General features: G+C 36.5%; 1 protein-coding gene across 4 annotated transcripts in view; it reads left to right on the top strand.

Annotated features, from left to right (window-relative positions):
• NEK7 (NIMA related kinase 7) overlaps positions 1-14,990 on the top strand; it is a 63,515-nt gene that overhangs the window by 3,922 nt on the left and 44,603 nt on the right. For 3 of the 4 annotated variants that reach the window (XM_026671736.2, XM_026671735.2, XM_087960782.1), the window contains exons 2-3: positions 1,597-1,682; positions 8,322-8,462. In XM_026671736.2, coding sequence (XP_026527521.1) covers positions 1,626-1,682; positions 8,322-8,462 — 198 coding nt within the window. In that variant the 5' untranslated portion in view covers positions 1,597-1,625. Of the gene's footprint in view, positions 1-1,596; positions 1,683-6,641; positions 6,793-8,321; positions 8,463-14,990 lie in introns of those variants that run through there. The other variant, XM_087960783.1, reaches the window with a different exon arrangement.

Here is a 14,990-nt window from a genome sequence, read left to right as displayed (position 1 = left end):
GAGTCAATCTGTGCTAAATTAAATTGATTGGACATGATTCGGAAAGAAACACAACTCTCTATAGAAGGCCTCACAGCTAACAATGCATTGCATAGGGTAGCAGAGCGAAAGCCATGAGGTTAAGGGAACTGCCTGCAGAGCTCAGAGACAGGATTATTGCAAGGCACAGATATGGGGAAGGCTACAGTAAAATTTCTACTGCAATGAAAGTTCCTAAGAGCATAGTGTCCTCCATAATTCTCAAATGGAAGAAATTTGGCTCAACCAGGATTCTTCCAAGAGCTGGTTACCCGGTCAAACTGAGCAGTCAGGGGAGAAGGGCTTTAGTAAGAGAGGTGACCAAGAACCCAATAGTCACTTTGACTGAGTTCTAGAGATCCTGTGTGGAGATGAGACAGAGTTCCAGAAGGACAACCATCACTGCAGCCCTCCATTGATCTGGACTTCATGGCAGAGTGGCTAGATGGAAGCCTCTCCTCAGTGCAAAATACATGAAAGCCCACTTGGAGTTTGCAAAAAAGCACCCGAAGGACTCTTAGACTGTGAGGAACAAGATTCTCTGCTCTGATGAAACCAAGATTGAACTTTTTGGCCTCAGTTTTAAATGTTATGTTTGGAGGAAACCAGGCACTGCCCAATATCATCCCAACAGTAAAGCATAGTGGTGACAGCATCATGCTGTAGAGGTGTTTTACAGCAGCAGGGACTGGGAGACGAGGGTTGAGGGACAACTGAATGGAGCAAAGTACAGGGATATCCTCAGTGAAAACCTTTTCCACAGCGTTCAGGACCTCAGGCTGGGCTGAAGATTCACTTTTTAACATGACAAGGATCCTAAGCACACAGCCAAGACAACACAGGAGTGGCTTAGGAGCAACTCTGTGAATGTCCTAGAGTGGCCCAGCCACTGACTTGAACCCTATTGAACATCTTTCAAAATGTCTGTCCACTGACGGTCGCCATCCAACCTGATTGAGCTTGAGAGGATTTGCAAGGAAGAATGGCAGAACCCCTACCCCCTCCAATCCAGATGTGCAAAGTTTGTCGTGTCATACCCCAAAAGACTCAAGGCTGTAATTGCTGCCAGAGGTGCTTCAACAAAGTACTGAATGAAGGAGCTGAATACTTATGCCAAGTATTGCATAACACAATATACAAAAGTGAGAGGGGTCTGAATACTTTCTGAATATACTGTATTTATGTTAAAATATTGTATGTATAGCACAATGTTGGTTTAATCATTGTGATGAATGCCTTGGATCCTGCAGTTGTCTCTGTAGTTCCAAAAAGATTGTATAGGTGACATTGTGAGCCAGCTTTCATCTGTAGAAAATGAAAAGAAAAGAAATGAAAAAGGGGCACAGATATTTAAATACAAGCTTGGGCTAAAGGTTACATGCAAAAGATCACTTCATGTTTCTTTGGCTGACTGAACTTGCTCTTCCTGTATGTAAACACATTGACTTCACTATTTTTTCTGTGGTTTCCTCTTTTATCAATAGTACGATTATAATCCTTTGCTCATGTTAACCCTGTAAATTTTTCTCATAAAAATGCAAGTAAAATCTGTTTTGATTGTATCCTGTTTTAATGCAGGTTATTCAAAAGGATTGTGGTTTGAAATAATGGATGAACAATCACAGGGTCTGCCCGGTCCTCCTGCGTCTCAGTTTCAGCCACAGGTAAGCTAATCTAGATAATCTAGTACAAGCAGTCATTCAGGAGTACATTAATATTAAAAGAACTGTTATCGTATAGACCAGGGGTAGTCAACCTTTTTATGCCTACCGCCCACTTTTGTATCTCTGTTAGTAGTAAAATTTTCTCTAACCGCCCACCGGTTCCACAGTAATAGTGATTTATAAAGTAGGGGAAAAACCCCTACCACCCACCATGAAAGCTGGAACGCCTACTAGTGGGCGGTAGGGACCAGGTTGACTACCACTGGTATAGACTGAAAGGTGTTTTAAATGCCAATGTTATTATCTATTCCAAAATCTTATTCTGATTCCCTTTTCTGGAATCAGTGGAAATGTGAATGGGGAACATGGGCAGGGCTGAAATGGGGTAATGAAGAACACTGTCAATAATAAAATAATAGTAATAATAGTAATAATAATAATAATAATAATAATAATAATAATAATAATAATAATAATAATAATAATAATAATAAAGAAAGGAAAGGAAAGAGCACTGCAAAATTGAAGCCTTATATCAAAATTGTAATTCATCCAATACAGAGATCCCTGCAAGGATTATATAACTAAAACTGAACATAGTAAAAGCATAACTTTTGATATACTTTTATTTTTTTGAAGCCAAATTTAAATAATTCTCCTGAAACTAGAAGTCACCTTAACAGAAATGACACAAATTTTATGTTTTCAAGAAGTATTTCCTCCCTTAAAATGAAATCTCTGATGCTATATTCTTTTACCTTTTGTTTTGGATGAAAACCTAAGTGTGCAATTAATTAATTGCAATTAATTTCATTGGGTGTAGTGACTTTATCTATACTGCAGCTCCAGCAAAGATGTCCATAATGTGAGATCTGAGGCTCACGGGGTGGGAATTGATGGTTCTCAGGCAAGAGAGGAGCATTCTGTAAATGTATCACAGTTGTCCAAGGCCATTAAGGGAGATGACAAATACATTGTTGTTGTAAGCTGCCCAGATTTGTGGTCTAAGATGGATGGCCATATGGATCTTTTAAATTAACTTTAAGTTTATTTGGAAGGGCAGTAGGAAAAAGCCCATTGAGAATATACACAAGTATACACATTACAGTGGGCTTTCTGTCTGTTGGTAAGAGTTCATTCTTCTTGTCTGCAGTGAAGATTCTCATCTAGCTGAGCATTGTGAGTATTCTACCAAATGAAGCTGAGAAATTGTAGGAAGTTTACACAGCTGGAGATTGGTGATTTTCAGCTCAGTCTGTAAAGCTACCTGTTTATCCCTGGATAAACTGTTGTAAAGCTAACAGTTTATCCCTGGAAGAACTAGGTTATGGAGAAAAGGGATTTTTACCACAATGGTGTTTCCAAAGAAAAACCTTAAATCACAATTTGTATAACCCAATCTTATTCTTTGTCTACCTTCTTTACTTCAGATTTTTTTTTTTTAGAAAAAACCCTTCAACATATTCCTGTAACTGAATCTACTGTCTATTGCCTATTTGCTAAAGTGGATAGGTTTTGTTACTTGCTATAAAATGTGTATTTTTTCAAAGGTATTTTAGTTTCTAGTGATATGTTCTCATATTAGTATTCAGCCAGGCTCCAGAATTGCTTCAAATCAGAGGTGGTATTCAGCAGGTTCTGACCAGTTCTGGAGAACCAGTAGCGGAAATTTTGAGTAGTTCGGAGAACTGGCAAATACAACCTCTGACTGGAGATTTTACAGTATCCTTCCCCTGCCACACCCACCAAGCCATGCCCACAGAACTGGTAGTAAAAAAATTTGAATCCCACCACTGCTTCAAATCTTCGGGATTATTGTTGTATTTTGAGAAGAATAGAAATGTGCAAATAGGTTGAAGTTGCTCAACGTAATGTAACAAAAACATTTTTACCTTCAGGTTGTGCTTGCAAGTGAGTATTTCTGCCAGAACCCCACTCCCACTCTTCATATTGAAAGTGACATAGAAATTTTATTTTTCAACAATCTAAGCTTCAAGAGTATACCTTCTTCTGTTTTGAACAGAGCAGTTTTTTAAATGCTTCAGGACTGGTGAAGATAAATTCAATGAAAGAAAGACTAGCTTAATAGAATGTTGCAATCATAATTTCTGAAAGGGGAGAGTGTGATTAAACATCTGCAAGAGATGATGTGGCCTTGTGGCTTTTGCTGCAGAGCAGAATGTTAAATCATAAATTTGAAGACTGTCCTTGCTCTCTGATTTGTGAAAGGGTTTGCGTCAGACAGATATTGGCACTTTAGCTGACCGAAAAAAAACCTGTATCGTGCTTGAATAATACCAGACATAAAAATAAAAGCTCTGGAATATAAAGAATCAGAGCAGCAGTAATGAGGAATAAGGCAGTATGCAAGGTGATTTTTAGATAATGTGCCAATATAACTGGTATCCCTTCAGTGTTTTTTCATAGTCCCAAGGGAAACTGTCTTCTATTGTCCTAGAAGAGAAAAAGTATTGTGTTAGGTCCACAGAACGTTAAGTCAGTACAAAATAGTGCAGCTATAAATAATTGAAAGTCATGGTTAACAAAGCAAAGTTACCTCTTGGATTTTGGAAATCATTAGCAAGAATGTGCTTCTCTTTCTCTTTTGCAAGCATCATTTTCAGGGATTCATAAAAGTGTTTGGCCCTACTATTGTTGGAGGAATGGACCTCCATTGTGGTGGAATGCAACCATTTAATTAAAATGCTGAAACCTGGTCTATAGGTGCAATTCTTTAGTAAGGAGTGGAAAGGCTGTTGACAGGCACCAAATTCAACGAAATAGTCGAATTTGGACTGAAAATACATTTTACGTAGTGGTTATGTTTTCCTCCCTGTAAGTATAGTGTGAAAATTTGTGCTTCTTGTTATGGATTGGTGCTTGTTTGATTACACTTCAGATGGCATTTGGCAATTTTTTGTCTCTTTTATGGACTTTGTATGCAGTGCCAGGCAAATCATACTGTGGTCTGACAAAGGAAAAGAGGGAAGAATTGACGTCAAACAAGGCAAGGAGAATGAGAGTCTGTTCTTGTAACTCTCAATCACAAACTATGGATTTATTTTGAACATAGGAATGAGTTAAAATAGGTCATTTTAGTTCAGTATATGAATTTCTGCTTTATTTGAAAAAATAATAATAAAAAAAACCCTGTTAGATACTAGAGAAGATACCACCATTGTTTTTTTAAAAAATATGCCTGGTTGCAATGCAGTCTAATCATTGCTGTATAATATGTTCTCTGACCAACTGATGGCCCTATTATCCATGAGTTTATTCCTTTTCCAAATTCCTTTATGTCTGGGAGGGAGTCCTGCTATATAGCTGGAGATGTGCAGCTATGTTGCTTCTCATGTCAGGTCTCTGTGTCTGAATTGTATGACACAACAAGAGAGCAGATGAGACAAGCTGTCAGTCAGCCACACTGCCCTTTGAAGGAAGACCACTGGGGTTGGGTGGGCAGAGAAGATGCTGCAAATGGGCTGTGAAGTTTACATACAGTGCCCACTGTTAAACAGATTACCTCTAATGAAGTGTCTAATGCTCAGGCTATCTCAGTCTAATTCTCACTGGCAGTTCATCTCTCAACTGCCAAAAAACCCTACCACCCTCTGGCCCTCTCTCGCCACTCTGGCCGCCAAACACAGAGAGGTGCCCGGTCTTAATAAAGCCAGACAGTGTGTGATCTGACATGCAAATGTAGGTCATTGCATATGTAAATGTGTGATTACAAACCTGCATGCCAAAACACATTAGGGAGACTTTGCTCTCAGCAGGCGGCTGTCACACTGCCTTAGTAGTTCATGCTAATGTTTGTCAAGTTGTTGTGCAGACAGAGGATGCAATTCGCTATTCCAATTTTGAAATATATGCTGGTTAAACAACCTCAGAAATACTCCAAACTTAATGAAGCTACATCCCGTTTCTCTGTAGCCTGAGCATTTGAATAATAAGAGAGAGCTCCCCAAGTTTGAATGTGTTTCTCTAACTGCTAAGGCTGAATTCATTAAACCTGCATAGGCGCTTGGAATATGTTTTTTCCTGAATTGGTACGCTGCCATTCCTATCAAAGCAGCTCCATGTTTGGTCTCTGCTTCATCTGGTGAATATTTTTGATTGTGGGGCTGAGTAACCAACCAATGAGTCAAAAGTTGATTTTTAGTAGCCGTTGAAATTTTAAAGGGAGTATTTTTGTTCCCAAATCATTTTGAATTGCTACACTTTTTTGGGAGGGGAGCAATATAAACTCTAGAAATGAGAAAATTGTTGTTCTCCTCCAGATCTTTTTGCTGTTGTTGTTGTTTCAATTTAGACTATTGTATTTAGTGGACAAATCTGTAAAACTTTAATGTACAAACAGTATACAGTATAATAGAACAGAGTACAGCCTGGAGCAGGGGTCGCCAACCTTTTGGACCTCAGGGACCACCAAACTCATAATTTTAGATCCCAGGGACCACTAACCGGTTCTGTGGGTGTGTCCTAATTTGTAGGTGTGGCTTGGTGGTCATGTGACCGGCTGGGCATGGCTTGTATGTAAATATTACAAATATTTATATAAATATTGAATTTTTTATAAAAAAAGAGCAACTTTTACCCAAAATCAGGCAAAGCAGGCAGGCAGATTGAGTTGCTCACAGAATCACAGATTCATTCAGAAATCTATCTGCCATTGGCTAGCTCAGTCTGTCACATAAAATTTGCTAGCAAGCAAACTCATAAAATTTGCTAGCAAGCAAATTCATAAAATTTGCTAGCAAGCAAACTCACAAAATTAACTCACAACACACCATGTATGTAAATATTGAATTTTTTATTAAAAAAAGCAACTTTTATCCAAAATCAGGCAAAGCAAGTAGATTGAGTTGCTCACAGAATCATTCATATCTGCCATCGGCTAGCTCAGTCTCTCAAATTTGCTTGCCGTGAGTCTGCTCTGAATTTGCTTGCAAGCAAACCTTCAGTCCTAAGGGAGGTTCGGCTGTTCTTAGCTAGAAAGCAAGAAATCCAACCATTTCCTGCTTCCTAGCTAATCTAAATCTCCCGGCAGAGCAGAACAGATGATGGTTGGAAAAAGGAAAAATAGCAACTTAGCAGACAAGTTTGTTGGGTAAGGAGTGAGTGGGTGGGGAGGGTTCCCGCGGGCCATGTGGGCTGAGCAGCCTTGTGTTTCTACGTAGCCTGGATTAATTGCTTTGGGGGTGCTCTGGGGGTGAGATTTCTCTGCAGCCCACCAAAATTTCCTCATGGCCCACCGGTTGGCGACCGCTGGTCTGGAGTATTATCTTACTTGTATATATATAAAATGTCAGCTGTGTATTAATCAAGTGTGTGTCTTTTTAAATAGTAAATTGTAAAAGAACATCAAGAATAGAAGCGGAGGAAAACTAGAGTCTAATATTGTGCTTATCTTCTTGATTTTGTTTAAAGCAGTACAGTAGGGGTTACTAAATTGATCTCTTTCGTAATGTTTTCACACAGGTTCTGATTGTGGTTCAGTACATATTCCATGTATTTGTATCAGTTATGAGTTAAACTTTTAGTTTTTTCTCTCGAGTAATGAAACACTATGCTGGTTTTTATCTCTCCTTCATATTTTTTTCTTCATCTGCTGTAGCCCAAAAGAAACTTGTCTTCTGAATGTAAGACCTGTATAAACAATATTAAACTGACCAATAGACGAACATCCATCCATCCATCCATCCATCCATCCATCCATCTATCTATCTCCAAGCCAGACACATGTCTGGCATCCTCAGTTATTTAGTTCAGTTTCCATTAAGCCCACCCAACATGGCAAATAGCAAGGAATGGTAACTGAAAAGATCAAGAGGCACCTTTACCTTCCATGTTGTCCTTAAGTGTAATGTGTAACAAAACACATTTTCATCAAATCATAAAGTTGGAAAGGATTTCAGTGGCATCTAATCAAACCCCCTGTGTAGTGCAAGAACCACTAGAACAGTTTTTAAAACATGATAGCATAGCTTTAGTTTAAAGATCTCCAATTAACAAGAACTTACCATTTCATATGGCACCTTATTGTATTGGTTAACAACGACTACATTCTTACGAAATACTTAAGCAGCCTTGCAACATAATTGTGAGCTGAAAGAGACTGACTTGAGACAATCTGGTGAACTCCATGGTTGATTTGGAACTTGTACTCCCTTTCCCTGCTCATAACCATTATTCTTGGCTCTTAGGACTGTGAAGACCAAAGCTAGTTTCTTAAATTGAACCTGAAAAGTATGTAGTAAGCATTCCATTGTCAACATAGACGTGTTTGTCTATTTTAAAAAGATAGCTGGAATTGTAGATCTTTAAGTGGGAAATTACTGATACTTAGAATTCATTTTTAAAATTAGATATATTATCTCAAGTATGTATATAATATTACCATTTCTCAAGTGAGCATTTCAAACTCAGAACAAACACTGCTTAGTGTTTTTCAAGTACCCACATCAGTATAGCTGCCAGTAAAGAGTATTTCCTTGTTCCTGTCACTACAGGCAAGTTTACCTTTTCATGAATATATCCCCTCCCACATTTATTTTTCTGGAGTTAATATTCGGAACACCTGGCTCCACTGGAGATAAAAGAAAGTTTATTTGTTTGTTTTTGTTTCTTGGCCTGCAGAAAGCCTTACGACCTGACATGGGCTACAATACTTTAGCCAATTTTCGGATAGAAAAGAAGATTGGCCGTGGACAGTTTAGTGAAGTCTACAGAGCTACATGCTTGTTGGATGGTGTGCCAGTAGCTTTAAAAAAAGTGCAGGTAAGCATCTTTAGGAAGTGAAAAACATCTCTGTCAGTTCTGATATGGTTGCTTAAATATTATTTGATGTATAAATTTAATTCTTTCCAAACGTTATCACTTAGAATCAGTTCTGATTGAAGAACTACAAATGCTTCATAAACAGTAAACAAACAAATAAATGCTAGGTTGTGATAACATCATAAAGTAATTATCAGCAAAGTCTTTCCTTTTTAAAGAAGCACTTAGGTTATCAGCATTAAATATGTTCAATCTAATATTCATAACATTTTATACTGGAATTAATTAAAATTGCACTGTGCTATGGAACTTTTCCAGTTCATATGGCTTTTCTTTACAGCTGCCACACGCACAAAAAAGGTACAGCTGCTTTAAGAGCTATGTCTATGCTCCTGCTTGTTCAAAGCAAGAATCCAAAGCATTAGAGATGGCTAGAAATTATATATCAACTCAACATCATGTGCAGTCATTGTGAGAAATTCTACCTACAATGAGAACATTTTATTACTTCTCTGTTCATTATGGGGCTGCAGCTGTTAAGTAAACTTGCTTTATTCTCACTAATATTGTTTAGAAAATAAGATCTAATGAATGCTGGTAGCAGGTAAATGCCTGGCAAATGCTGTGAAATGGATAGAAAAGAAGGATGAGGGTTCTATAATCTTCTATCAATAAAGCCAGATTATGGACTCAAGTAAGAAATTGACCCTTCCACACTGCTATCCAACTTTCTGCTGATAACCATGGTGTTTTGTGATACTAAGACATTGGTGTCAATAAAAATTTTCCAACATATTTGCAGTTGCAGACCAAACCGAATGAGGCAAGATTTGTAGAGAATCAAGCCTAAGATTGTTAGAACAGGTTCTTGCACTACCAAATATGTAGATGAAGGTGTCAGGAATTAAGCCTTTTCTCCTAGATAAGATTGTGTGGATATGTAGGTTAAGAGGGAGAACAAAAGCACAATGATTCCCACCTCCCTTTTCCAAATTTAGGTTGCTTTTTCCACCCTTTCTACTTAATATTTACAAAATATTGTCAGTGTTTCTTTGGTTTTTTTGTATTAATTTTTTTTCTAAGTCTTATGTGCTGTCATGTGGTATATTGTGACAGATCATGATAGAATTTGGACAGGATGGTTATATAACTTAATCTCACTGTTTTTCTAGACAAGTTTATTTAACAAAGGCTGTTCACTTCTTAAATGGAATTGTTAGCCTGATGCTCATCAGGAAGCCTGTAGATCAATAGAGCGTCCTTAAGGCTTAATTCTTAATCATTTTTGGGTAGGTCATGTTTCAAAGTCCCTTTCTCCTCTCCCTTCCTTTTTTAAAAGTTGTCTGACCAAGTTAAATAAATCCTTTTATCGAGGAGCAGCAGAAGATGGTGAAGAAGAGAAAGCAGGGTACAATAGTGTTAAATCATCCCATAAATGAGTCAGAAAGAGAACTGCCAAAGTAAACTCAGTGTTGTATGTTTACTAAACTATTTTTAAGCTTTAAGAGCTTAGCAGGATTGTGAATCACCCAGTAACAGAAACAAAAAAAAAGTTTAAGATGTGTTGTTCTCTGTGGCAGTTTTTAGTATGCTTGCTCTACTCAGGAACTTAGCCAGAAACTGCCTTGTATTTTATATCCTAGGGAATTGAGTGTTTTCTTCCATTTACTTCCATGTTTTTCTCAGAAGGTGCTAACTAAGGGTTGCTTTTATCCTGGAGCAAGATTAATTATTTATTTTATGTTGTCAGAGAATTGCCTCTTGAGGATTGCAATGATCTTAAGAAAGATAATCATAATTTCATAAAGTTAATGCCTTGCCATTTTATTTTAATGTTTGGCAACTATGGTATGGTTTATGTATTTCTAGCAATGGGGTTTGCTATATCTTTTTACATTCCTATTAGATTGTGTCACCTTTCTTAAAAAACCTAATTAATATTGTTTAAATTTAAGATTCTAACACTTACATTGTCAAAGATTGGATTGTAACCTGTACATTCTAATAAAAAGGCCATTGCTCTTTGAAATTAAATATCTATGACTTTACAGGAGTGCTTCTATGTAAGGTATTTCCAAAAAAATAATCTATAGATTAACTGATTTACATTATATTCTTCAAAAGTTGAAGCTTAAATTAGCTCATTGGATTAAGAGAAATAAATTATGGATTTGAAAATGAAGATGACTATGCATTTTAGCCTCTTTAGAACTACTTCTAACTACAGTACAATGTGTTGCTTCTTTGTCTAACTAATTTACTGTACACCTAATATGTAAATAGCAAGGAGTCATCTTTTCCATTCCCTGAAATACTGCCATGTTATTTTGCAGTGTGAAGCTTCTAGATATCTTGTTTGGCTTGTCTTTTTCCTATTGTCTCTCATAGAGAGATAGCCAATTAACTTCTTTTGTGCTCTCCCCTCAGTGCATTAGACTCTTTGGAGGCTAATGCTGTTTGCATTTTATGCAGATATTAAAATCTGGAAATATCTGAAATCCTAATGTTATTATGAGTATATGTTGGTGAAATGGATATCTGATTTGCTTCTAACTTGGTCGATATATATTTGTTTTCATTTTAAAAAATATGAAGGTCATTCAGTAGCTCTAGCAGCATTTTATCTGGAGTTTGGCTTTTAAGAGCCTTGCATGGTAAAATATACACAAAAGTTACCTTGACAAGAAAATATTTGTATATAGTTTTATTATTATTGCATAGAATGCACTATTGCATCCTAATTATGTTGCCTGCCAGCAGTTCTATTCTCATCAACTCAATTGACTCAGCCTTCCATTCTTCCGAGGCCAGTAAAAGGAGGACCCAGATTGTTGGGGGAGGGCTGTAGAGCACTATGAAGTGGTATATAAGTCTAACTGCTATTGCTACTTTATTTGTTTTTAATTGCTTGAGTTATTATATATTCTGGTTATTTCTTATTAAGACCTTTGAAGATGCAAAGTAAGCACATTTAATTGGTGGGTTGCCTCTACTAGTGCTGTGACTATAGTTCCTAACATTCCCAACATAACTATGATTTCTATAGCAGTCTTAAAGCTTTTTAATTGTGGAAGGTCATGTTAAATAAATTAATAGTAACCACTAATTAAAAATTTGAAAGTTTTTTCAGGATAAGGAAAAACAAATTGTTTCAAACCCTAAGAGACCTCATTTGCAATTTATCTTAAAGTAGAACTTCAGTACCATATGTAGGTTGTAAAAATCCAAATTGAATACTAAATGACAATAAAGATACACAGAAAACTCTTTTTGCTGCAGTCTGGAGCGATTGTCTCAATTTTTGCATCTCAAATAGTGTAACCTTAAGGCCTTTTAAAATTATGAATTGATTAAATGATTAAACAATTTTTTTAGTTTTTTCAATTTTTTAAAAAATAACTAATCAGTATTAAGCTGGAAAGTGGGACAATAAAGCTTGTAATTAAAAGGTAGAAGTCACAGTTAGTCAACTTAGATGCTTCTCTGATTCAAAACTTGTCCATCTTTGTCATCCCAGTAACTACACGTCTAGTAATATTTCTTTGTAATTGTTACTTTTTCTACTGTATTTGTAATGCTCAGAGTAATATGTAAACAAAAGCATGCATATATGTATGTATGTATGTATGTATGTATGGCATTCAGCTTTGTTCGGGTATTTTCCCACGTCATTGTAGTTGTGCTTTTAAAGTTGTAGCAACGTTTCGGCAGAATCTCATCTGCCATCATCAGGCTTCTGTATAGTGTTCATCTGTGAGTCAGACTTTTACAGTGGTTTCAGAAAGTCTGACTCACAGATGAACACTATACAGAAGCCTGATGATGCCAGATGAGATTCTGCCAAACGTTGCTACAACTTTAAAAGCACAACTACAATGACGTGGGAAAATACCCGAACAAAGCTGAATGCCATATATATATATATATATATATATATATATATATATATATATATATATATATATATATATATATATATATTGTGTGTGTGTGTGTGTGTGTGTATATATGTGTGTGTGTGTGTGTGTGTGTGTGTGTGTGTGTGTATGTATGTGTATATGTATATGTATATGTATATGTGTATGTATCTTTGGTTATTCAGGTTTTCTCCCACGTAAGATTGGAAGTATCTAGGCAATGTTTCGATGAAGTGATACTGCCTAGATACTTCCAATCTTACGCGGGAAAAAACCCGAATAACCAACGATCCACATACAAGTACCCGCGAGAACCTCAGAAAACATTATATATATATATATATATAAAACTGGGCTAGGTTTAGATCCAATTAAAGTTTATATCCTACAAAAGATTAGATTCCAAACTAAACATATAATCTAGTAACTCAAAACTCCTGCTTTTAAACTATATATTTGTTTGGATATCTGCTGTTCATCCAACATGACAAGATTGCCACAGAACCCAAAATAAATACCCTCTCAATTCTCTTTACTTTTTACTGCAAAAGTATTTCACTCTGTCTAAGCCATTCTTCATGATAAATTTCTCCTTTTTCTGAGTCTTTATTTCCGTAGATCGTTAACTATTTTTTCCCCATACAAAACCTATACTAAAATAGTTTTCCTCTTTGAATCATTTCAGGAATGTAATAAGAACTTTCTATTTTTCACAAATTCCCATAGTCACATTACCTAATACTCAAGGATCTTGTCGTTAATGTTTTATGGACCTAGGAACTGTTATTCCACACTGGAGAGATAATGAAACAAATATTCAACCATCAGATTACATTCTTACATCAAATTGTGTTGGTTTTTACAAGCTCTTCATCCTTTGTCTCCTTCATGGTTTTCAGAAAGTTTTAAGTTTGGCTTTTAAACTCATGCAGGAAATTATAATAAAGGATGATGCCTATTTTAAGGGTGTCAAGATTAACCTCAAAGTATTTAAAACTCCTTTCTGGCTGATAAAGAAGTGAGAAAAGTGGATGCACTTGGTTAGTCAGTAGGTTGGGATAATTAGAATCTCTGATGAAACCAGGAACGTAGTCTTATTAATTATGTTGAATGGGATTTTCTACAGTAAATCAATCAACTTCTTTTAAATAATAATCTGACCTTTGGATTTATCCCAAGGCAATCAATTTAATCTGTCCAAGCTCCTGTGTGTTGCTTGGTCAAACCTGAAAAAAAATTCTGCTGAATATTCCTTTAATTTCTACAAGTCCAATATAATCATTTTAGTTTTATTATTCAATCTCCTAATGCTAAAGTGTACCCATTTCTTAACTTCAATCACATAGCTCCCTCCTTTAAATCTTACCAGTCAAAAATACTGAAAATAGCATAAGGGAGGCAACACTTGAATATGGCTTCAGTTTTTGAAAAATAACATTTTTCAAAATTTTTATGCTTGGTTTTTAAAAAATAATATTCTCCTGCTTCTCAGTTTTTACGAGCATCTCTTAATGCATAAGACACAGTGTATTGGTATTAGTCATCACTGGCTTACATTCTTCAAACAGTCTGTTCACTTTGATCAAAATCCTAATATCCCAGCAACTTAACACATCACAAGTTCCTCACCAGAATAGGTCTGTTCTCTGTGTGTGTGCTTTGGAGGCTAAACAAATTGCATTTAAGCACATGTAAGTAATTTTATCTCTTTTTCATAATCCCAGATAAAGCCACAGTGGCTTGGAGATTAATAAAAATTAAAAATGATTTGTGGTTTTGCCAAAAATAATACCTCTCCCTCCCCAACTGCTTGTAGTATAACAGAATAAGCATTCATTTGTGCTTTTAATTGCTTCTGAATAGCTTCTATCCATGTTTGCTTTGGGCCTGATTTGTATTAGAGATCCTAAAGGATGAGGAAGTTTCTCCAACTTTGCGTGAAGAAACTCAGCTGCAGAAGTAAGATCTCTCAGGTTCACAAAGCTGGAATCTGGTAATATGTTGAAGCTGCTGGAAAAGTCAGAAATGACCTGAAAGCAATGAAGAGGGCAAGTCCAGAGGCCAGAGCGATAGCCTAAAGTCATAACTGAAGTGACAGGCTGAATATAGTCATTCCGCAACCTCTAGAGAAGGCACTGGGAAATAGATCCTCAGGAGAAGTTTCAAACCTTTCCTGCACCCCAGGCTGCTCAGCTGAGGCATAAAACTCCCATGCGTGCAGCAAAGAAAAGGTAAACCCCCCAATTATTTCCTGACAATTCTGCTGTTATAAGGCAGATGGAAGTGCTGAGAAGACAAGATTTAAACCTCCACAAAGTGGTCCTTGCTCTGCTGCGAAGGTTTCTCTAGGACAGTGATTCTCAGCTTTTAATATTAAAGCATTAGAAATCACATGGGCCCTTCCAGGGTCCCATTAAGATACACATAAAACGTTCTAATGGGAAGGAAATATGTATTTATATAGGAATGTTTTTACATGTATTAGTTATGGTAAGGTTTTAGAAGAGAAATGCAATACAGGTAGTCCTCGACTTACAACCACAATTGAGCCCACAATTTATGTTGCTACGTGGGAAATTGGTTAAGTGAGTTTTCCCCCATTGTGCGACTT

Source organism: Notechis scutatus, chromosome 3 (genome assembly GCF_049901735.1).
Source record: "Notechis scutatus isolate UNSWTSFEM ecotype Mainland chromosome 3, rNotScu1.2, whole genome shotgun sequence".
NCBI lineage: Eukaryota > Metazoa > Chordata > Lepidosauria > Squamata > Elapidae > Notechis > Notechis scutatus.
Note: the sequence above shows the minus strand (reverse complement) of the source record. Positions and strands in the feature narration are given on the sequence as shown.